General features: G+C 47.6%; 1 protein-coding gene across 1 annotated transcript in view; it reads right to left on the bottom strand.

The window, feature by feature from the left end:
- Nucleotides 1-19,933: 19,933 nt before the first annotated feature.
- Nucleotides 19,934-24,015, bottom strand: part of Zc3h12d (zinc finger CCCH-type containing 12D) — a 31,581-nt gene continuing 27,499 nt past the window's right edge. Inside the window, exons 4-5 of the mRNA XM_052751597.1 lie at nucleotides 23,877-23,983; nucleotides 19,934-22,797 (exon numbers count right to left, since the gene is read on the bottom strand). Of these exons, the coding sequence (XP_052607557.1) occupies nucleotides 21,992-22,797; nucleotides 23,877-23,983 (913 nt within the window). The 3' untranslated portion in view covers nucleotides 19,934-21,991. The remainder of the gene's footprint in view (nucleotides 22,798-23,876; nucleotides 23,984-24,015) is intronic.

Here is a 24,015-nt window from a genome sequence, read left to right as displayed (position 1 = left end):
GTGTTTTTCCCATAGTAGCAATCTTATAAATGATAGGTTCCCAGGCTAGACCACTGATGGAATGCTGAAATAAAGTGAAATACTGCTGAGATCCCTAAATGTAACAATGGCGTTACCTAATGTGTGGAGGATGGAACTGGTGGATACTCTAAAACACTCAAAAATTGGCATTTGAAATCCAGGTCCCTGATTTTTGTTACATCTAATTTTTATTTCAAAGCTGAAACGTTGCCCATTTTGTGTATATGTGTTTGAGTGGCTTCTTAAATTTTGGATATGATAAGGGTCTTAATGAGGAGGGGGAGAGAACTGGAACAGAGAGGGACATGAGAGGATATTTTTCCAAAGAAAATTGGTGAAGAAAAGAGGAAAGGGAAAAATTGAATGCCACGTGTGTGATAATCCTGTCTTCCTGTGTCCCAGGGAGAGCAGAAAGACAGGTTTCAGGTGGGCGTCGCAACCTCGCATGGATTTGTAAATTGAGTCCATGTAACCAAGACTCCGTGTAATAAGTGACATGAAACAGACCTGCGTCCTATTATAGGAGCTGGCTTGAAGTCTTAATTACTACCTTTGTGGTTTTAATAAGTCTTTCCCATGGTCTTGTGCAAAGCTGCCAGAGTTGTCTCGGAACAGAGCAGCACGTATGCGTTAGACACTTGCTAGTCCAGCCGGCCAGGCTGTGCTGAGCTGAAGAGAGGCATACCTGCCATTTCACCCCAGCGAAGAGCAGGTGCATTTTGTAAATGGTCCTGAAAGACCCCGAATGGTTACTCAGTTACACTGTGTGGTTACACAGCCCCTCTTAAGGCTTCCCTCCCGTATCCCTGTCAGCCACAGCCTCTCTCCTCTCTCCATCCCTAGTCATTAAGACACTTGCAGGTCAGTGTGCTGCCTTCCTGTTCGGATTCTGAAAACCCAACTGCGTTTCTCTGGCACAGAAACCACAACTCCTAGAATCAGGCGTGGGCAAAGCTTTGGTTCCTAGCGTCCACCATTCGGTGAATGGGATGTTCTATTATGTAATGGCTCACTGGCTGCTCTCTCGGGTTCTAACAGGCAAGATACTGAGAGTCCAAGAAAAAAAAATCCCTTTTCATCCTCCAAGAATATAATTTAGTGGTAGCATATTCCCTCTTTCTTCTCTAGACAAAGTAACTGTCTTCTCTAATACAATCCACTCTCCATTTCTGAAGAAGGCCCAGCTGCCTCGGTCATGTCTTATAAAGTATTATTCAGGGAGGGATTTGGGGTGTCCTGGTTCACTGGGGAAGCAGGCTACTGCTTTCTGGACTTGCACACATGTGCTTCTGAATCCGTGCTAGAATGCACTGGAACAGTCCCACCAAGGGGTCATCAAATAGTGTCCTGCTGGCTGTCACTGGGGTGCTCTGATGCCAGCTGACTTCCAGTTACCCTGTCCAGTGATTTTCTTTTCCTGTTTCTTTTTTTTCTTACCAGTGCATTTCTCTCTAGGCTATTTAATCATGTGCCTAACATTTTCAATGAAACTTGGTTCTTCCCGATGTGACTGTCGCACCCTGCAGGGGTTCTTGTCAACATATTGGAGCGTGGATTTCCTCTCTGTATCAGTGTCACCCTCGGGAACTGAGCAGAGAGGGTGCTGCCTGTGTCACCGGCAGTGAGTAACAGTCTTGAGATTGATGCCCAATAGCTCTGCGTCTCAGTTCGCTTTGGGGCTGCTCACTTGGCATGTGGGTCCAGTCTGGGCCTGCAGGCTGCATGAACCCCAGGATAACTATGAATGTGACCCAACACGAAATCGTAAAGTTACTCAAAGCATTAGGTGGTTTTTTTTTTTTTTTTTTTTTGGTAACGCAATTTTGAAGTTCTGAAGGTGAACTTCATAGGTGACATCATGTCAAGAGGCGGGCCACTTACTAAGTGGCTACGGTCTCATTTGCTTGATAGTGAAAATGCCAAGCAGAAGTGACCCCACACATCCCACAATCCTCTCTCTCCCCCAAAGGCAATCACATCAGCCTGATAAGATCTCAGCAGCAGATAAGCTCGGCACTGACTGGAATTGTGTCACCTGCTGTCTTAGTTGGGATTACTATTGCTGTGAAGAGACACCATGACCACAGCAACTCTTACAAAGGAAAACATCTAAGTGGGGATGGTTTACAGGTTCAGAGGGTTAGTCCGCTATCATCATGGAGGAGACATGGCAGGAAGCCCAACGGCATGCAGGCAGACATGGCGCTGGAGAAGGAGCTGAGAGGTCTACATCCAGATCAGCAGGCAGCAGGAAGAGAATGTCATACTAGGCCTGGCTTGAACATTTGAGACCTCAAAGCCTGCCCCCTAGTGACATATTTCTTCCAACAAAGCCACACCTACTCCAACAAGGTCACACCTCCTAATAGTGCTGCTCCCTATGAGTCTATGAGGGCCATTTTCTTTCAAACCACCTCAGGTACTGAAGTACATGCCTCACAAATGGTAGCTCACGGAATCCTCAGAACTCAAAGAGTAGACAATAAACAGAGTTGAAGCAAAGAAAGGCTAAGGTTGTATAACAGGCCCACAGTCACACAGCTATAACATATATAATATTATATTATATATAACACCTGGGTAAGAATTCAAAATCAAGTGACTTCTAGTCCTGCTTTCAACAACTGCTGTACACCACCTTCAGTGGAAATGAGAACGCACTGCCCAAGAGAGGAAGAGGTCAGCTCAGACACAGACTTACACAAACATTAATAGCAGCTTTACTCACAGCTAAAAACTAGAAATGAACCAAATGTCCATCAGGAGGCAGGCAGGAGGACTCTGGAACATCTGTACAGTGGGATATAGTTCAGCATTGGGAAGGGCGGATGCGAATAGAACCTGGCTGGGTGTCCAGGGCATCACAGTGATGGAGGGGGTCGGGTGCAGAAGACTCCATCCTGTCTAGTACCATCCACAGGAAAGGCAGAAGCAATTACAGTAACAGCAGGCAGAGGGTAGTAGACCAGGACCCACGGCAAAGGGAAACATACAGACTCTAAGGGTCATAGAAATGGGCTACATGCTCACTGGAGTGAGGTTTCACAAACAGGTATCATTATTAACACTCATGGGCTCAGTGAGGAAAGGTAGTTACCACCACTCCTGACAACCTGCTCTCGGTCTCCAGCACCCAAAGTAGAAGAGAACTGACTCCTGAAAGTTGTCCTCTGACCTCCATACACACACCGTGACAAGTGCACCACCGCCAAACACACATACACACAAAGTGCAACTTAAAAAATGTAAACCTCATGATAGGTACATACTGTTGCATATAAACCATACAGTTGGCATTGGTACTGTATTGTATTGTATTGTATTGTATTGTATTGTATTGTATTGTATTGTATTGTGTCCATCCCATCAGTCTTAACAAGTTCAATAATTTCTCACTGTTTTAGACGCTTGACAAACCCAGGATCAATAGAGCAGTGGATTCCGAGTTGGGGAAGTACCATCCCAGAATCATAGACTCTTTGTGCCTTGTCCTCACAGCGAGGAAGAGAAGTCAGCCTCTGGGGCCTCGTTTATGTTGTTTTGCTTTGCTTTGTTGATATAGGTCTTCCTCCATAGCCCAGGTTGGCCTCAAATTCACTTTCATCCTTAGCCTGCCAAGTGCTGGGATTATGTGTTTCCACGGCCATGCCTCTTTACAAGGGCATGGTCCCATTCCCTGGGCCCTTGTGACCTAATCACCTTGCAGAGGTCCCCAAAGAACCCTGGTGATTAGATTTCAAAGCCTGACTTACTTAATGAGAACACAAACATTTAGTCTATAATGTGTAGAGATTTAAAACCATAAAAGTTATTTTTAAAAAAAGAAGCTTTGGCAAAAAAAAAAAAAAAAAAAAAAAAAAGTGTTAACTGCACAGAACACACTTGAGAAAGGTACATGGAGGAGGCGACTCATACTCATACAAGTCACCAAGCAGAGACCCCATGGGAATCAGCAAATGGAAAATAAGGCTCCATCCCATAGGCAACTCGAAAGCACAGCCAACCTCCTGTCTGAGAACAGCCATGATCTTTCCTGTTGCTAACACATCTTACTTTACTTGTGTTAATAACATATAATAGTGTATAAACCAGTGCCTCCTCTGCTTCACTGCAGGTCTGCACGAGTTGTATCGTGGTTCTGAAACTGTCCACATGGATACTGCGGCAGATACCCAGGTCCCTGCCCTCCTGGTATCTTAAGCTTCCACCCCTACGTGCTCTCTCTTTCGAATGGGGGACGGAGCCTCATAGTCCTACATAGCTAGCCTTGAGTGTTCTCCTAAGGGATACCGACATCAGCGATGCTGTGGGACAGGCTTGGATTTGGGGGTATGAACGTTCTCTTCACAAAGTCATTCCTCGCCTTTGGTTGTTCTGCTTCCAAGGGACTTCCATTCAAACACAAAAATCTGGGACTGGAGAGATGGCTCAGCGGTTAAGAACACTGCTTGCTCTTCCAAAGGTCCTGAGTTCAATTCCCAGTAACCACATGGTGGCTCACAACCATCTGTAATGAGATCTGGTGCCCTCTTATGGCCTGCAGGGATCCATGCAGACAGAACACTGTATACATAATAAATAAATAAATCTTAAAAAAAAAAAAAAAAAAAAAAAAACCACAAAAATCTGGCAAATCTTCTACAGCTAAAATGCCGCTGGCTACACTCCCTGAATAGTAGCACCGGCCCTGCCCAGCAGGTCCCCAGCCATGACTGGACGGTTGGGCCCATTCTAAGTCAAGCTCCCACTGAGAACCTCCATTGCAGATTCATTCAGAGTTACAGCATCTGCGGGCCCAGGGCTGTGACACTAAACACGAAGTCACTTCCCGGCTTACCCCTCTTGGCCCAGGGTTGAGGTTACACCGCCTATCTCATGAGATGCCTCCTCTCTGGATTGCCAGATTTGAAAATGGCATTATATATACAGCCATGGTGGTGCATGCCTGTAATCCCAGCACTGGAGATAGAGAGGCTGGAAGATCAAGAGTTCAAAGTCAGCCTTGGCTAGTTAAGGAGCTTGAGGCCACTCTAGCTTACATGAGTTTCTGTCTCGGAAAATAAGCATAATATTTTTATGTTGGTTCTCTCTTTAGTAGCATATTTTCAAATTCAGAGAACAAACAAAATTCTAAGTGTGTGTCCTAACAATAACAAAAACAAAAAACCCGGAAATCTCTTTCACACTTTTCTGGCTTCTATCTTTTGTGCTCATAGCTAAATACTCAAATATGCGGTCTTAGTCACCTTGATACTGATTTTATTTGGCTGCATGCCCCTGCAGCAGCTCCTGCTGCTGCTACTGTAGTTGAGGTAGGCTGGGAAGAGGCATAAGCAGATCCAAAGTTGGGGGTGTCTCAGTACCCTGAGGGCTGGAAGCTTTGCCCCAGATCCTGCATCGGCTGCGTCTTAAGCTGTGGTCTGCTCGCCAGATCCTATCCACCTTCCTTCCGTTTCAGTAGAGTGGATTCCTACCGCCGACGTCACTGCTTGTTTCTCTCTCGTCCATGCTGTCTGGGTGCCCTCGAACAGGGGAGGGGGAGAAGAAGGCACCTCAAAAACACAATCCCCTTCCACATCAAATTCAGGGATGGGGAGGGAATGGTGCCTGGGTTTTTCCTCCAGACTCTAAGTCCTCGCTTCACATACGCATATCCGACGCTGTCTTCAGTCAGTGGCTTGATCTGTGGCCGGGGCCCCGAAACTGCTGACTAAACGGAACTGAAGTCAAGTGGGGGGGGCGGGAGGGGGGGCGGATTTCAAATACAGACAGCATAATTACAAGGGAACATTTTATGTTTGAAAACATCGCTCGGCCGGAAAAACGGAAAGAAAAAGAGCTTGAGCAAGCTCTTCTCAGTCTAGCCTCCAGGAAGATGGCCTTACAGGATCGATATTGCCGTGGTCCAAAAGAAACCATTAGAGCAGAGTGTTTCCATGCTGATCCATTCCAAAAGACAGCATCAGCTGAGTCTAGGAAGAGATCCCTGGGGAGAGGGCTGTGGGCTCCCTTGTACATTCTGGGGAGGGACATGATCAGTGTCCACATTCTTCTTCTGCTTTCAAGACACTCATCCTTATCACCTCCTCTGTCTCCCACTCCCCTTTCCTTGGGTCTCTCCCGACCCTCACAGCCCTCCCTCGTTTCCACCTTCATGTCCTACATATAAATCCATGGGTGCTGGGAACCAAACTCGGGTCCTCTGAAAGAGCAACAAGCACTCTTGTTGTTGGTATTGGTGGTGATGTTGTTGTTGTAGTTGGTGGTGGTGGTGGAGGTGGTAGTGATGGAGGTGGTGGTGGTGGTGGTGATATATGGGTGTTTTGGCTGCATATTTATGCACTAGTAATGTCCTGGCGCCCACAGAGGCCAAAAGAAGCCATCGAACCCCACACACACCCCTCACCCCCGGGGAACTGGAGTTACAGACAGTTCTAAGCTACCGTGTGGGTGCTGGGGACTTACTGGCAGAAGTGTGTCTTTAGCAGCATCAATACCAGCCCATCCCTGCAAGTGAGGGCAGAAGGGTCAGCACCAAGAACGATCAGGACACAAGGAACCACGTCAGCTGGAATTCCTGGTTTATCGGAAGCTGACACCAAAGACTCGGAGCTCACTTCAGGCAGGGCCAGCACCACAGTCCTGACAGAGAGCTCCATGCTCCACGCATGGTTTTGCCTATCTTTACAATATGCTGAGAAACCATAGGGAGAAAGCTCAGCCAGCATCCTTGGGAGCAGGCATGGAGATTAGGACTCAAGATGGCCACAGCGTTGCTTATATCATGATCATGGGTTCTCCTTCTCCCAGGTCCTCCCCACCTCCACATCCATCCAACTTCATACCTTCTTTCTCTGTCTCTTTAAAAAAACAAAACAGGCAAATTTAAAAAATAATAATAACAACAGATTTAAAAAAAAAAAACACAAGAAACACACAGACACACACCCAAAAACAATACCTATAAAAACACAAAGTCGGAAGCCATAACATACTAACAGAAGACCAATAAGATTTTTTAACAGCTAAATAAAGCAATGTGAGACAAAAAAATCTACAAAAAATACCACTGAGTTTGTTTTGGGTTGGCCATCTACCTCTAGACATGAGGTTGACCCTTAAGTGTGGTTTGTATACCCAGTAAGACTCCACTGGAGAAAATTAATTTTTCTTTTGCAATCAGATGTCAATTGGAGATAGCTTCTTAATTAGGGATGGGAACTAATGTCCACTATCAGCACTGGGACCCTGTCTGGCTTGAACCTGTGCAGGTCTCCAGGGTTTCTCTGTGTAGCCCTGGCTGTCCTGGAACTTGCTCTGTAGACTAGGCTGTCCTTGAACTCACAGAGATCTGCCTGCCTCTGCCTCCGAAGTGCTGGGATTAAAGGCGTGCACCACCACCAAAGGTGCCGCAGGATTTCTTAAGCTCTGTAAATTAACTTCCTGGACCACCAGAGAACAACTCCAGGTCCACCTGTCAGACAGACTTGGACTTCAGCCAGTCGGAGCAGACCAAGAAGACTCTGCCCATTTGTAAATTGTGTCTTTGGTTAGAAATTCGCACTAAGCCAGACAGGAGGTGCCAGCCAGTTTTGCCGCGCAGCAATGGTTTTCAATATCTTCTTAGCAACAGAACTCTTTCCAGACAGATCTTAGCCTTCAATATATACAACAGCTGGGAGCGGGCCTTGCTAGGGTCAGCATGAGTGAGACAAACCTGGAGCCCAGGGCCCTGTCTGTCCAGCCTCGTCCTCATCGCCCAGGACACAGTATGTGTGTGGAAGTCAGAGGACAGAATCCGGGAGTTGGTTCTTACCGTCCACCATTTGAGTCTCGAGGATCGAACTCATCCCGCTTGGTAGCACACACCTTCATGCATGAAACAATCTTGCTGGCCATGGTATTTCTTTGATATTCAAATGTATGCTTTTTTTTTTTTCTAAAGACAAACAAATGTTGGGAGCTTTTCATTCAGAGTGTAACTGGGTGCTGTGTGTGGCTCCAGGTACACAGACAGTGAGGGTGTGATTTCTCTTAGGAAAGGAACAGGAAGCAGATGAGGAATGGTCGATGCTCCATCACCCAACACGTGACAGAGGGCCAAGCCATCCTCACAAGGTCAAGGCTGTGTCAACACCGGTGACTCTGTATTTCCCTGGGGAATATGCAGTCTTGACTTCTTTATTGTATTTCCCAAGACATAAATACCAAACCTAAGAGAGAGAAGGGAGCTCAGTAACCACCAGCAGAGAGCCCGGGAGAACTTAGGAGAAAATCCCCAGCATCGCGGCACGCAGCTGGGCGTGCAGCACACAGCTGGGCTCTGCAGGGATGTTCGCTGTCAGTCACGGCAGCCTTGAGTTAGTTGCATGTGGCTGCTGATGTGTATAATTAATTAAAATTAAATCACAATTGAAGTTCAGCCCTTCAGTCACACTAACCACATGTAGCCATGGTGTCCCCCAGGGAACAGGGTGGGACATTCCATCACTACAGAAACTTCTGTCATCTGTGCCAACAGAGGAGCTTAACCAGCATAAATTGTGAGGCCGTGTGTGGTGGCACATGCCTGGAATCCAAGCACTCGGGAGGCAGAGGTAAGGGTCTCTGCAAGTTCAAAGCAATCTGGTCTCTGTAGTAAGGTCCAGGCTAGCCATAATGACAGAGAGACCCTGTCTCAAAAAAAAAAGTGGCCAGGCGGTGGTGGCACACGCCTTAAATCCCAGCACTCAGGAGACAGAGGCAGGCGGATCTCTGTGAGTTCGAGGCCAGCCTGGGCTACAGTGAGTTCCAGGAAAGGCACAAAGCTACACAGAGAAACTCTATCTCGAAAAACCAAAACCAAAAAAAAAAAAAAAGTGTGTGTGTGTGTGTGTGTGTGTGTGTGTGTGTGTGTGTGTGTGTACGAATGTAAGAAATAAAATTCACCCTAAAGGATGAAAGAAGTATGATTGTTTTAGTTTGCTTTCTGTTGCCGTGATAAACACCATGACCCAAAAGCAACTTGGGTAAGGAATGAGTTTATTTCATCCTTCTAATCCATCAAGAGCAGCCAGGTCCGGAGCTGAAGCCGAGACCCTGGAAGGATGCTGTTTACTGCCTCACTCCCTGCTTTCCTGCACAGCCCAGGACCAACCTGCCCAGGGGTGGCACCGCCCACGGTGGGCCACCCCTTCTTCATCAATCAGTAACTGAGCAAATGCCCCACAGAGGCAATTCTTCACAACTGCGTTCCTTTTCCCCAAGCAGGTCGCGTTGACAGCCAGGGTGAGTCTCAACAGTGATCAACTGAGCCTGGCATCCAAGATTCATTCAAACAAAAAATCAGTGCATGAACAATAGTGGGAAGGTGTGAAGGACAATGGACACATTTTTAATAAGGATACGAGCAACCATAGTAATAAAAACCACAAGGTATCCAAGAATCATTTCATTAAAATATGTACCCATATCTGTTTACAGAAAATTATAAATTATTATCAAATGAAATAACTGAATCAAGCCTGGAAGATATTAAGATTTCCATTCAAGCACTTAAGGATATTCTCTGGCATTTTCTGTATGTTTGAAATAGTGTAGTTTGACTTTTAAGATATAAAATGAAAACCTCTTCAATTTGCCTTTCTAGTGGTCCGTGATGTCCACACTGTTGCTGTACCTGCCAGATGACAGATGCAGCTTTACCTGTAGTGTGCAATCATCAACCGCCCCGTGGTCGCTGGCCCCAGGAGCTGCTGGACCCAAGATGCAGGAAGTCTAAAGCAGTGGATCAGATCCCAAGTGTCGCACCCCAGGTCGATGAGTCACGCTGCAACAGTGACACCTAGTGGTCTCAGGAGGGACGCGCATGGAGTTTGGAAAGGGGCTGGGGACCACCCCACCAAACGCTAAATGTCAGATTGGTGGCCGGAGGACCTGAACTGCAGGATGCTGGGTTTCTTACTCAGCCATAGCAGACTTGCCTCACTCCGTAAGAACAACATTGTTTTAGAGAAGCTTCTAGACTATGGTTTTCTCTTTCCTTCTAAAGGTTAGATCGCTGAGGTCGGTACTCTGCAGAGGTTCCTCCCAGCACCCTGCCAATATTAAGGCGGGGTCTGAGGCCCTTCTAAAACAATCCTGGACCCCACGTTTGATGTGAGAACTGAGGGGGGAAACTAATTCTGGAATTGAAGGAAGAGTCTGCATGGGGTGACGCTCATCCTTCCCTTTTTCCATTTTCGAGCGAGATGGGTAGGACCCTCTGGGAATGAACAAGAGACAGGGCTGGTGTTCACATGACCAACTCTCCAACAGGGCATCAGGTGTCTTGAACTGCCCTGGAGGAGCACCCGTGCCTACCTAGAAGTAGCACTTTTAGTCCTATGCTCAGGACAAATGTGTCCTAAGTTAACACAGCATGTGACAATGTAACCTTTCTCCTTCCACAGCCTCTTACGAACTCCCCTCAGAAACAGACCGTGGCCTGGAAATTAAACAGGAATAAATGCTTTCTTTCCCTAGGTTGCTTTTGGTCGTGTTTAATCAGAGAAACAGAAAGGAAACGAGAACATTGTACAAAGGAAATATTAACTGCTTATGGATCTGAAGCAGAAACCACAGAGGAAGGCTGCTTACTGGCTTGCTCACTGGTTTATGGTCAGCTGGCTTCCTTATGCCACCCAGGACCACCTGCCTAAGGATGGTGCTGCCCTCAGTAGGCTGGGACCTTCAACATCAGTTAGTAATTCAGACAATGGCCCATAGACATGCCCACAGGCCAGTCTGATGGAGGCAGTTCATCAGTGCAGATGCCCCTTGTTGTGGAATATTCCTTTACACGGTGTGATGATGTGTCCCTGTGATTGGTTTAATAAAAAGCTAAATGGCCAATAGCTAGGCAGGAGGTATAGCTGGGACTTCTGGACAGAGAGAGCTCTGGGAAAAAGAAAGGAGTCGCCAGCCAGATGCAGAAGGAGCAAGACATGCAGAAGGAGAAGTAAAAGCCACAAGCCACATGGCAACACATAGGTGTATAGAAATGGGTCAATTTAAGTTATAAGAGCTAGTGGGACAAGACTAAGCTATAAGCCAAGCTTTCATAATTAACAAGTCTCCATATCATTTTGTGTGTGTGTGAGCTGGCAGCCCAAAGAAAAATCTGTCTACAGCCCTTCCCAGATGACACTAGGTTGGGTCAAGTTGACAATAGAAATTAATCAGGATATTCAGTAAATTCTCTTCTAAAAAATTAAATAGGAGTGTTCTGGAGATATGGCTTAGCAACGATAAAGAGCATGCTTGCACAGGAACTGGGTACCAGGCCCAGCACCCATATGTCAGCTCAAAACTTTGCACACAAGCAAAACACCCACACACATAAAAATTAATCAAATATTTTAAAATTAACTAGGGCTGGCGAGATGGTTGAGAAGGTGAAGGTGCTGGACGCCGAGCCTGATGGTGCGAGTTCGTTCCCTGGAACCCATACCATGAAAGAACAAAACTGACCCCTGCCAGGCTGCCTGACTTCCACATGTGCACTGTGGCATGCCTGCACACACTCTCGTATGGAGGAGGGGGGATTTGAATAGGTCCAACTCTGAATAAAAGCCAGACGTTGGCTCTTGTTTCTGTATGGATGCTGGAAAAGTCCGGCTTCTGTCTGATCCCTGGGGAGGAGGGGGCGCTGTGGTGTCACACATAACACAGTCCTCAGGTTCACTTGGTCCCAGCTTCAGTGATCTTCTAGAGAGACAGAACTGGCTCCAGGGTCCACAGAGGTGTTCTCACCCCAAACCATCACCCTCCCAGACATCTCTGAGCACAGACATGGAGGAAGACTTGGCCTAAATGGAGATTATGGGGACTAGGGTGTCCCGCTTAGATCTCTCTCTTGCCTTGGGCTGCCAGTGTGAGGTGTTTCAGCAGGGCCTGGAGACAGCTAGACTCAGCCGTGAGAGTTGACCCCTACACCCTAGAAATAACAGTAGAGACTGAGGAAGACAGTCTTTTCACATGAGCTATCTTTTGAATTTTAAGTTCGCTGATACATTACGTAGTAACAGCTCATTTGCATCCTATCAGAAAGTAAGACTATTGAGCACTTTTTCAAATGCATACTGATCACCCACAGCTTTTCACTTTTATTTTATTTATTATTATGGAAGAGAATTGTATACCCAAGTATACTTGTGGAGGTTAGAGGACAACTTTGTGGAGTCAATTATCTCCTTCCTCCTTTCTGTGGGTTCCAGGTACTAGGCTCACACCAGATTTGCATGAAAAGCACTTTTTCCCTGAGGTAGCCATTCTGCCAACCTCGTATCTTTTTTAAAAGTCTTTTTTTTTGTTTTAATTTATGTGTGTATGTGTGTGCCTATGTGTGGTTACATGCCAGAGGGCATTGGGCACCCTAGAGCTTGAGTTATAGGCAGTTGTGGACCACCTGATATGAGTGCTGGGAACTGAACCCAGGTCCCCTGCAAGAGCAGCAAGCACTTAACCCCTGAGCCACCTCCCTCCTCCAGTATCTTTTAAGATAAAGCTGTCCATATTTTCATTAGTTTTTTATTAGTGATTGGTTTTCAGGGGTCCTCTGTGTATTCTGCATGTGTGTCTGCTGTGGAACAATCCTTTTCTATACTATGAATATGTATTACTCTCATTGGTTAATAAAAAGCTGGCAGGCCAGTAGCTGAGCAGGAGTTCGGCAGGAAAGTCAAACTGAGGATGATGGGAAAAAGGAGGGTGGAGTCAAAGAGTCGCCAGCCAGATGCAGAGGAAGTAAGACGAGAATGTACCAAGCCACGTGGTTAAACATAGATAAGAATTATGAGTTAATTTAAGTGTAAAAGCTAGTTAGTAATAAGCCTGAGCTACCAGCCAAGCATTTATAATTAATATAAGCCTCTGTGTGGTAATTTGGGAAACAGCTACTGGGTATCTGGAGTTGCTGGCAGGACAAAAACTTCCACCTAAATGTGTCCTCTTGTGGCTACAAGCTCTGTGTATTCTGCACATGTGTCCTCTTATGGATACAGGCTTTGCAAATGTTTTCCCATCTGCAGCTTGTCTTTATTCTCTTCATACTGTCTTTCAGAGAACAGGCCGGGTCCATTTTTGTTTACTAGATTATACTGTTGGTGTCGTATTCTAAAATCTTTAGCCTGAGGTCACATTCTATGCCTTTCTGGAGCTTTTGTAGTAGTGTTAGGTTTCACTTTTAGGCCTACGATCCATTTTGATTAGATTTTAGGGTGTTAAATTTTTTTTTTAATCAACAGCAAACTAGAGCAGGTGATGTACATTGAATCGGATACTCCTGTCTCTGGGACTTTTCTGACTTCTCCCTCCCCACACCAAGCTCCAGAGGAGGCAGGAGAGGGGCTGGGGATGGAAGAGGATGGCAACCCTCTACTTGGTCTCAGTATTTAAGCAAATAAATTGTGAAAAGCACAAACCTCCATTCACAGCTCCACATCACATCTGCTTCTACATGGACACAGTGCAGTCATGACTGAATCTGGTTTTATAAAGTACTAGGTGCCCTAAGGCAGTGGTTCCCAACCTATGGGTCACAACCCCCTTGGCAAACCTCTATCTCCAAAAATATTTACATTATGATTCCTAACAGTAGCAACACTACAGTTAGGAAGTGGCAGTGAAAATAATTTTATGGTTGGAGGGGTCACCACAACATGAGGAACTTCGTTAAAGTTTACAGCGTCAGGGAGGTTGAGAACCACCGCCCTAAGATATGATGCCATGAGAAAAGCAAAAATGGGCTTGGAAGGGATTTCTGTTTTACTGAGGGAGGGAAATCTGGGAGAATCCATCTAAGTGCTGCAGCCCTCCACCCTGCCTCCTGAGCCCCCAGCAAAGAAAAGGAGCCAAGAATTGCTGGCAGGCTATGTAGACAGCTCGAGGCCTGAAGTTTGCTAGGGCTGAGCACTTTGGACAATAAGCAATCATTTCTAGCATACTCTCTGGTGACTGAATGGCTATGGTGTGGAATATTATTTTAAAAGTGTGTTGCATTTTTTTCCTACTGCTTTTGTTAACAATGAAAAGATGTGTTACACTTGTTTGATTAAATAAAATTAACCTACAAGCAAGAGGCTGAGTGAGCAACTAGCTGACAGGAAGTGGTAGGGAGGGACCATGTGTATCGAGAGTTCTTAAGTGGGGGCTGAGCAGAAGGATGGTTGGGTTTTCTGGAAGACACCAGCAAAGAGAGAAGGTGAGTTACTTGCTATTCAGCCTCTCTGAGTGAGCAGAATTCCACCTCAACCTTTGAATCGTGAGTTCTTTGGAGGGATAGAGATCTAGATAAAGTTTCCCTTAGTAGCTTTGAAAGAGTTGGTGCCTAATGGCACAGAATCCCCTCAGGCTGTGGCCTTTCCAGCCCAATCGCTGCTGGTAACAGCAGGTGTTGCAGTCTCTGATTAGGACAGCCATTGCTGAAGGGGCAGCCACTGTAAATAATAAAAACAGTTAACAACACCTGCCTTGTGTGCCTGTGACCATTATTAAAGCTTCTAAACTGCCAGCTCTGCAGAGAGAATTCCCAACCAGACCTTCACATCTTTGGGTGAGGTTATGTGCAGGTACTATCCTTTACACTTAATTGGGTTTGGGGTTTTGTTTGTTTCTAAACAGAAGGGTCTCACTATGTCGACCAGGCTGGCCTCAAATTCACAGAGATCCTCTTGCCTCTGCTTCCCAAGTGCTGGAATTAAAAGTATATGCCACTAAGCCTGGCTCACTTGATTGTTTTTAAAGGAAGAAAATGTTTATAAATCAATTATAAATTGATATCAATTATAAAATCAATACAGTTGGCATTTAGCAAGCTGCTTCTCTGTGTTTCCACTTCCTCCTCACAGTAAGCCTCCCAAAGGTGACAGTGATGGCGAATGGGGTGACACTGACCAGCAGGTGAGGGGTAGACTGGCCATTCTGTGTTGCAGTTAGCTTTGCCTTTACCTGGAAAGAGGCTTTGTGAAGGAAAGACTTCCCCCTGTGCCAGGAAAAACCTCATCAGGCACACAGCTAAGATTGGAAATGATACATGTCCTGGATAAATAGATAAAAATAGGTGGATTGTTTCTTTAGAGAGCCCCAAGGAACGGAAAGGTTCTGGGATCACAAACTCCCTCTGTGCCTTGAGCAAGTACTTTGGCCTCCCTGGGTGGGAGTCTCCTTGAGATCTCAGAATTTCCTTCCACTCCAACATGACATGAAAGTACTTGGTCACACAGTCCCTTAGAGGCCCAAAGAAGGAGTCCTGGGGTTATTCAGAGCTCCCCCCTCCCCCCACACTGCCCCATGAACCCCTTCGCCCCCCCCCAAACCAGCCCAGCTTTCCGGGGCACCATAGGCCTTGACTGTGCTCAGGCGTTCTAATGAAGTTAATCCATCAGTAGAAATAACAACTAGTATAAGAAATAACCATGCATTCTGCTCACCCGCAACCACTCAGCAGTAGAGGGGCGGGGGGCCTAAAAGGAGGGAAGAAGCCAGAATGTAGGCCACAGGGCACAGAGAACAGCAGCCCTGGGGGTCTCTTTGGGGGACTCTTAGATGGATCACAGGAGCCCCACCCTGGCTGTGAATTGATGGCGAGTCCAAGGAATCAGGTCTCTAGTGAGAGAAACATGGAATCTCCTGGCATTGAAGCTTCTAAGTCACTCTGGTAAACAAGCAAAGAAAAACCTCAGCCAAGCTCCAGGCAGAGCTTGGCCAATATCAGAGTTCTACAACACCAAAAATCACTGCCTTTGCAACAAAGAGGTCGTGAAGAATTATTTTGACAACTCCCTCCCCCATGCCACCACCACCCCCCCCCAAAAAAAACTTCCCTGGAATTGAATCAACTCAAAGGACACTAGGAAAAGGAAATGCCATCTTCCTGAAACACATCACATACATGTAATACATTTCTTTTTTAAGGAATCTACTTTCCTAACTTCACAATATGTGGGTAACACTAGCCATCGTTAGTGCCTTTAAACAATATTATCTTAATGCTTCACCACATCACATTCGGTGAATGAACTGTGTTTTCATTATGCCTTCCATCCTTCAGGGTTTTCAGGTAATCGCCATTTCTCTGTGGTCACAGGTGGCTTGTCATGAATGGCACTCTCTGAGTGTGTCTTCCACTAGCTCAGTAGAAGGGGCCTTCCTGTCCCAGCCCAGGAAGTGAAGTACAGTGGTGTGACTTGTTAGAACCAACGTTTCAGGGAACTTTGGAACTCTGTTCTTTCTGGAACATTGCGTCCCTTCTCCTGACTGATCAGGCTGTTTGGGAGACCAGGGTTAGGCAGAACCCACCCCTTTGAGTATGCATGGACTACTCAGGGAAGTCTGGCCTAGCTACAAAGATGAATCCAATAAAGAAAACCAGCCTTTCAAAGCAAAGCCATCCCAGGGGTGCCCTGAAGCCGTGCGGACATGTAGAAATGGAAAGCTATCCAGAAAAGATTAGTTTTGGAGGAGTCTGAGGAGATGCCAGTGCTGGTCAGCCAGGGAACCGTGGAGAGGGTTTCTGAAGAATCACGAAATGTGAAGGGAGGGGGTGAGAGATGGAAGAAGGGAGAGCAAAGGAGCCATGGCCAAGCCGAGCATGGAGCCCAGAGGACTCACAAGCAGGTGGGAGCCATGGCCAAGCCGAGCATGGAGCCCAGAGGGCTCACAAGCAGGTGGTTTTGAGCGAGGCAAGACCTGGAGGAAATGAGAGATGGGGATGGGGCAGAGAGAGGGAAAGCAGGCAGCAAGGGTGAAACCTCTGTGCAAGAACAGTCTCGTCCCCTTCCTCAACTGCCTAAGCGTTGTGGAGAAAACGCGCTCTGACTGCCTCTCTCAGATACCATATTCAAGAGTCAATTTGACTGCAGATAAAATCAGAATTATCATGAATAGGTGACCCTATTTGAGCAGTCATTCTCAAAGCCATGAGTGCTGACTATCTAACCAGTCAGGCAGCATCAGACAGTTGGTCGTGGTTGGCATCAGTAATTCAATGTCAACCAGGAAGTCATGGTCAGTGTCAGCCAGACATTCATAATCAATGTCAGTCACTCAGTGTCAGTCATTCATAATCAATGTCAGTCACTCAGGGTCAGCCAGGTATTCATAATCAATGTCAGTCACTCAGTGTCAGAAAGTCATAATCAATGTCAGTCACTCAGTGTCAGTCAGGCATTCATAATCAATGTCAGTCACTCAGTGTCAGCCAGGCATTCATAATCAATGTCAGTCACTCAGTGTCAGAAAGTCATAATCAGTGTCCACAGATCAATGAATCAATGTCAGCCAATCAATGTTAGTCATTGTCTGATATAAGCCAGTCAGTGAATCAGAACAGGTATCTATCCGTCTGTCTTTCTTGGTCAGTCAGTCACCATCAATGTCAGTCAGGCACCCATTGTCAACCAGCCGATGAGGTATTCACTGTCAGTGAATTGAGGTTAGTTTAGTCAAGGCGTTGGTGCCTGCTAGGCTCCGTATCAATCTGTCTCTGTCAGTGTTCCTCAGTTTCAGAAGCCATCAATTAGTAGGTCACTGGGGTGGTGACTCAGTGTCTGTCAGTCTGTCTGTCAAGCAGCACCAGACAATGGCAGTCTATCAGCCAGACTGCAGCATGGCGTTCAGCTGGTTTCTGAGCACTTGACCATGGCCTTTTGGTTTGTTTTCTCAGCACCTTTTCTGCTTCTGAGAATCAGCATGGGTACCATCCCTCCATGAGGACAGAGAGGTGTCTCTAGGAACCCATAACAAATTCATTACCCAGTGGGGGCAGGTCCATGGCCCCTCGTTTCCAGCTGCTCCCTCCATCTCCATCACACTTAGCTGCTGGACAGTGAGAATTCTGTGAGTTCTGAAAAATCAGCTCAGAATGTAAGCTGGTGGGAACGAGGTCAGTCTTTGACTCCGAAGAGCCTTTTCCACAACCATAGGGGTTTTTAATGGTGGTCTACCAAAACACTTGTCTGGCTCTGATCCCAAAATTGGCTTGATGACCAGGGTAACACTCCAATCTCTGTAGCAGACCTCCCTCCTTCCCCCTACCCGTATTGTCTGTGGATGAGTAGATATGAGGGTCACCCAGTAGGACAAGAGATAGCTGGGGGCATCCTAAGCCTTGGTCCAATCCCCAGCTTTGAACATAGTTATAGACATGTGTTTCATCGGTCTAGACTATGATCCTCCATCTTTGAGGAATCTTCTCACCTCCTTCCAGTGACTAACCACCCTGTAGATTCATAAAGAAACTAACAATCACAATTTATACCCATGTGCTGGCCAGAGGTGGGCATAAGGTCTGGGCTGGAGCCATTACCATCTTCTCCCACAGTGATTGGTCTGGGGATAGGTACAAGACTCACATCAAGTCAATCAGAACTCTTGCCCAGGATTTTGTCAAGGCTGCCTCTTGAATCTTTAGCTGAAAGGACATGTGCTGAAACCTGCCTGCAGAATGACTCTCATTGTGTAGAGAAAAGCTTAGAAAGAAACAATTAAAAAAAAATCAAAGAAGCAGAATGAAAAGGAAGCGGACAAGAGACACCTGGCGGAGCTTGCAGCTGTGAATGCTGCCTCCTCTGGCCTCCTGCCATTTGGTTTTGTAAACCAAACTGGCTGCCAAAGAACCTTGCCTAATACAGTGTTATTGCCAGGTGTGGGTATCTCTTGCCCATTTGGAAGTGGACGATTCCCTGTGTGTTTCTTCTGCCCAATGATATCTTGCATCAAGTGGGCTGGGACCACCTGGGACCACCCGGGACCACCCCTGATCCTCAAGCAGAGGCCTGGAGTTTGTTTGTTTGTTTTTGCTATGAAGGGTGTGTGTGTGTGTGTGTGTGTGTGTGTGTGTGTGTGTGTGTGTGTGTGCATGTGTTGGGCACAGATCTCTTTCAGTGTTTTGCTGTGAGCTCACTCTGGGTTCAAGAATGATCTCCTCATGCTTGACTTCTTTCTAGAGTCTCACAGAGGGTGCCCTGTGCTGCTACACAGGACCCTGTACTCAGAAGAACTATGTGCTCGGTTTAACACTATGCTGTCACCATCTTGAAATTCACAGTCCTGTAGAACAAGAGACCCTATGTTTTTATTGTGCACAAAACCCCATGAATTATACACCCGATGCTGGCTCCATGTACATTTGTAATTTGTGATAGCAGTGAATCTCTCCAACTCCCTAAATCCTCTGCCCTCTTCTTGTATATTCCTTGTTCCTTAATGCCCCTTCTCCTCAAGATCGCCTTCCCTTTTACCCCCATAGGGGACTTTTCTCCCAGAGGCCACCAGCCTTTGTGACCTCATCCAAACTACCCATGTCAACCAACATCTGGTTCACTGCACTCCATCTGACTTCACATCAAACCAAAGCTGGGATTCACTTTATTTAGAACCATACCAAAACAAGCTTGTGTCTACTGCTCAAGGCTTAAATTCTGTGATTTGGCCTCAAACCTCCTTCCAGATGGAGCCTCTGGGGAAGATGCAGCCTGGGCCTCTCCATTGGGAGACATTGAGAACTCCCTCCGCTTCCAGGCTTAACAGGAAGAGCTAAGCTTGGAGACTCTGCTGAGGATCTGGAATGGGGATTGGGGTCTAGCAAACTGGTGAGCAGCCTGTGGTCCTGGGAATGGCCTGCTCATCAGTTGGTGAAGACATGTGCTTGCATGTCTTCCAGGGAAAAGGTAGGCTCTGGCCCCTCACATCTGACCCCAAGAGAGAGAGAACACTGGAGGGCAACTGCCCAAACTGGACATTATCCAAGACCTCTTACCCATCCTGTTCAACTTGGAAAAAAAAAAAAAAGCAGTGGAGAAGAGAAAAGCTGATGAGAGAAATGGATATACAGTTTGACAATAGAGTCCAAGTCTGGCAAAAGTTATTTATTTTTTTAGCATGGTAACAGCTATGCAATCGGGGATGGTCCGTTCATGCTTCTCATCTATGTATTTGTGTCGCAAAGACATACTAAGACTTCGGAAAATTTCCAAAGGTGGTTACACTTGAGATGTGTTGGGGTTTTCCCCTTCTTTTCTCCCCCTGTACCTGTCTTAACCAGAGTGAACCAAATCAAATAGCTTTACAGCTTACTAAAACTCAAACTTGTCGTCAGAGGAAGCCGTTCAAACATTTCCAACCGTACATTTGCAATGCATTGATTAGGAGCAGGGAACAGGGTCCGGGAATCCAACAGTGGCTCTAACAGGGATGAGCCTGTCTCGTGGAAAGGAAACACACTCCTGAAGGAAAAAAAAAAAAAAAGTAACACTCTAAGAGCAGTGTCTGCTTTGAAAAGGGGGATGAGGAACAGATCTACAAGAAGCCATGCTAAGAACGTGGTTTTAAAAGAGGGAAGACTCACAGGAAGCCATGTGGCTGCCCTGGTGCCAAGGAGTCAAGTTTACCATGAATACCGCAACAGCATTCTCCCCAAGGCAAACCTTTGCTGTGCCAACAACAAACACAGCCTCTTAATAAAGTGGCGTTTCCCCAGTGCACCTAACACACTGCAGGGAACGTGGAGGCTTTGGCAAACAAAGGCCATTGGCAGGCTCTTCACAATCTTTCCAGCCAGCTGAAATACCAAGTCCCTCAGGAACAAATGAGTTACAACCTGGCAGGATACCACTGTAACCTGAACATGTGGGTGCTGCCTAGAGACGCCAGGATCCCTAAGAATGCTGGGTCCATGCTCCAGCATCACGATTTCATTTCTTGTCCCTTGCAAATGAATGAGTCTGTTCTCCCCCAAACCCAGACCCAAAGTTGTCTAAAAGACCCAGCTAAGTAAAAGTTACAATAACCTCCACCAGAATCCAACTCTATGCCTACCCACCTGGAGGTTATTTTGTTGTTGTTGAAGGGGTGGTAGATAGATTGGAGTTTTATTTCTGTAATGTATGATTTGGAAATTTGTTTTGTAGATTCACCACAATGGAAGGCTGATTAAAAAAATAAAAGCAAGCCAGATGTGGTGGCCCATGCCTATAATCCTAGCACTCAGGAGGCAGAGGCAGGTGGATCTCTGTGAGTTCGAGGCCAGCCTGGTCTACAGAGTGAGTTCCAGGACAGTCAGAGGCTACACAGAAACCCTGCCTTGAAAAAACAAAACAAACCAAACAAACAAAATAGGCTGATCCTTGAGCAAGACTCTCTCTCTCTCTCTCTCTCTCTCTCTCTCTCTCTCTCTCTCTCTCTCTCTCTGTGTGTGTGTGTGTGTGTGTGTGTGTGTGTGTGTGTGTGTGTGTGTGTGTTATGATATTTGAGTGGTATGGTATGTATGCACAAAAGGAGTGAAGAACTGGTCAGAAGACCCTTAGGTTCAAGTGCCCCTGGGGGCACCCACAGCACCTCACAGCCCCACACTAAAAATTTACAGAAGGCTGTGTTCCCCTATGAGTGAGGTTAGCAAGGGTGACATGAAAACCTTAGGCATCGACTCCTTCCTTCCCATGTCACCTGAACAGATTTTTAAAGATTATTTGGTGCCACGAAAGTCAAGATTGTCTACCAGTCTTTTTCAGACTTTCAACCATGACCCACATTCTCATGGCTTCCTAGAGTCTTAAACACACACACACATACACACACACACACACACACACACACACACACACACACACACACACGCTTACAGAGCAAGAGTTTGTATCAAACTCATCTTGATTACTTGGGTGTTCTCTTTGGTTTGTGGTGATGGCCAGCTGAAACGTTTTGTGGCTGGTACTTAGAACCAAACACAGACGTGTTCTGAACACATCAGAAAGCATCCTGCCCATTCAGCAGGCCCTGGGAGCATCACCAAGATCGCCATGGGTATCCACCATCCTGGATGAGAAGGAAGTCTCCTGCAGACAGGGGACCAATAATGGTGACTCACATCCAGGGTGGCAATCGTCTTGCATCCCACCTGTCCAAGGTGCAAGTCAAGCCTCTGCAATTCCTTGCAGTGCTGTGAACCTGCTTCTTAAGGGTCCCCCAATTGCGCACCAGTCCTTTGGGATCTCTGCTGGAGCGTGAGCAGAGCCAGGTCGGAGAGCGCAGGATCCGAGGCCATCCCACTGTCCCCTTGATCAGTTGGGAAGACACTGCGGAAGGCAGTGCGTGCTCCCCCACCATTGGCTGCTGGCTGTGCTGACCCCGAAGGTCCTCTAAAGCCGTCCTCGCCCCAAGCAGACTCGGCCCAGGCTGGGTGACTCAGATAACGGTAGGAGCTGGACAGAAGGTTCCACGGATCTTCCAGGGATCTGCGCTGGGGAGGCAAGTCACTGTGCATGTCCCTGGAAGGGTGTCCGTCTGGCGGCTGGGCCTGCGGGCAGGTTGGGGACCCAAGATCGCCCAAGGAGAGCGGGCTGTTCAGAGTCCGGAGGCCTCGCAGCCCCGGCGACCTCGGGGCGGCAGCGCTGCCCGCGCGAGGGGTTGGCACGGCCCAGGACGAGGGGCCACCTGTGGGCATCCAGTCGGGCTCCCGCGTCTGGGACGAGACGCAGCTGGCCGGGGTTTCGCTGAAGGTCAGCCGCGAGAAACTCAGGTTCAGGGCGCCCAGGGTCGCCGGCTGTGGCGCCGGTGGGAGACTGTGCGCGCCGGGCTCCCGGGGAAGCGGCCGGGGTGGTGCGGGGCTGCTCCGGACACTCGGTGGCCGCTGCTCCTCGGCGCCACCGCCCGGGCAGGCCCGCGTCTTGGCGCGGAGTTCGTCGGCCACGGGCAGCAGCGCGTGGTGTGGCCTCTCCGGGTGGTAGAATCTGCACTTGACCCCGTAGGTGCATTTCTTGCCTAGAAAGAGGGCAGAGTGGAGAGGGCACGGGATGAGACCTGGAGTGGGCAGAGGCTGCAATGCCTGGCTGGCCCCATGCCCTTCCCCAGGCTGCTACTCTGCTGCCTTTTGCCCAGTCAAAGACCTCAGATCTGGAAGGTGACCCAGGTGGCAAGTGTTCTGGGATGGGTGGGAGAGAGTGCACAGAGCTCCGTAATCCCCAAGGCCAGCAGAGTAAGCATCCATCAAGAAACTAGCTTTGAGCAGAGTCTGAGGCCAAACTCGGTCTAGTCACTCTTAGCTTCCTCAGACCCAGGGACCCTGCGGAAAGGGCTAACCTTGAGGATGGAGCCCGCAGTAGGGGTGCTGATGGTACAAGATCCTGCCTCTAGCGCTGCCTCAGTTTTCATTAATGGCCACATCGGTCCCTGCACTAACCTTTGCCTTCTCCCTGTACCTGTTCTAACTGGGGTTAGAACAAACGACCGAATAATTGGCCATATAAAACCCAAGCACTTCACAGAGTGAACCTCGACAACCTGGGCCAGCCTGGAAGAAGAGTTCCGTTAATTTTAACAAGAAAGGATTTTTGAATGTCACCCATATCTTAACGAACTTCTTTAAGCACAAAAGCCAGGAGCGTTAAAATGACTTGACAAGGCAGGGTAATGAAAGAGCTAGTTAGACAGCTAGAATGAAACTGTTAACTCTGAATGGATAGCATGGACCAAGTTTGTAAAGGTGGGGGTGGAGGGGGGAGATATCAGGGGCAGCATAAAAACATCATGTGCCAGGGATGGATGCAGTGAACGGACTGAGAACAAGAGCTGAGGGGATGCATGGTCTGCCCCCCGCCTTGAGCCCCATCCACTGCCCCTGAATGTGGCCCTCATGGGTGTCAATCCCTAGAGCGACCTTGTGAGCAAGCTGCAGTCCAGAGATGCTAGGCTTCTCTCCAGGGTCAGGTAGCTGGTTGAGGGCAGAGCTTCCTTGGGCAGGGACCCAGGTTGCTGACTGGCAGGCTAACGCTGGCCACCATGCCCCTCTGCCGTCTGTACCAGTTCCAAGACAGGACACACAACGCCTGCGTGCTACCCACCGTAGGGACAGTGCCGCCAAGACGGCTCTGGGGGCCTTGGCTTCTTGCTTAGGAAATTGCTCAAGGTTGGTCCACGGCGGCCCAGGGGGTCATCAGGAGGCATGAACCTGAAAAATAACCATAGAGGGGCTACTTCAAG

This window comes from Peromyscus californicus, unplaced genomic scaffold (assembly GCF_007827085.1).
Source record: "Peromyscus californicus insignis strain IS unplaced genomic scaffold, ASM782708v3 Scaffold_22__1_contigs__length_63687245, whole genome shotgun sequence".
Taxonomy (NCBI): Eukaryota; Metazoa; Chordata; class Mammalia; order Rodentia; family Cricetidae; genus Peromyscus; species Peromyscus californicus.
This window is presented reverse-complemented; position numbering and strand designations above follow the sequence as displayed.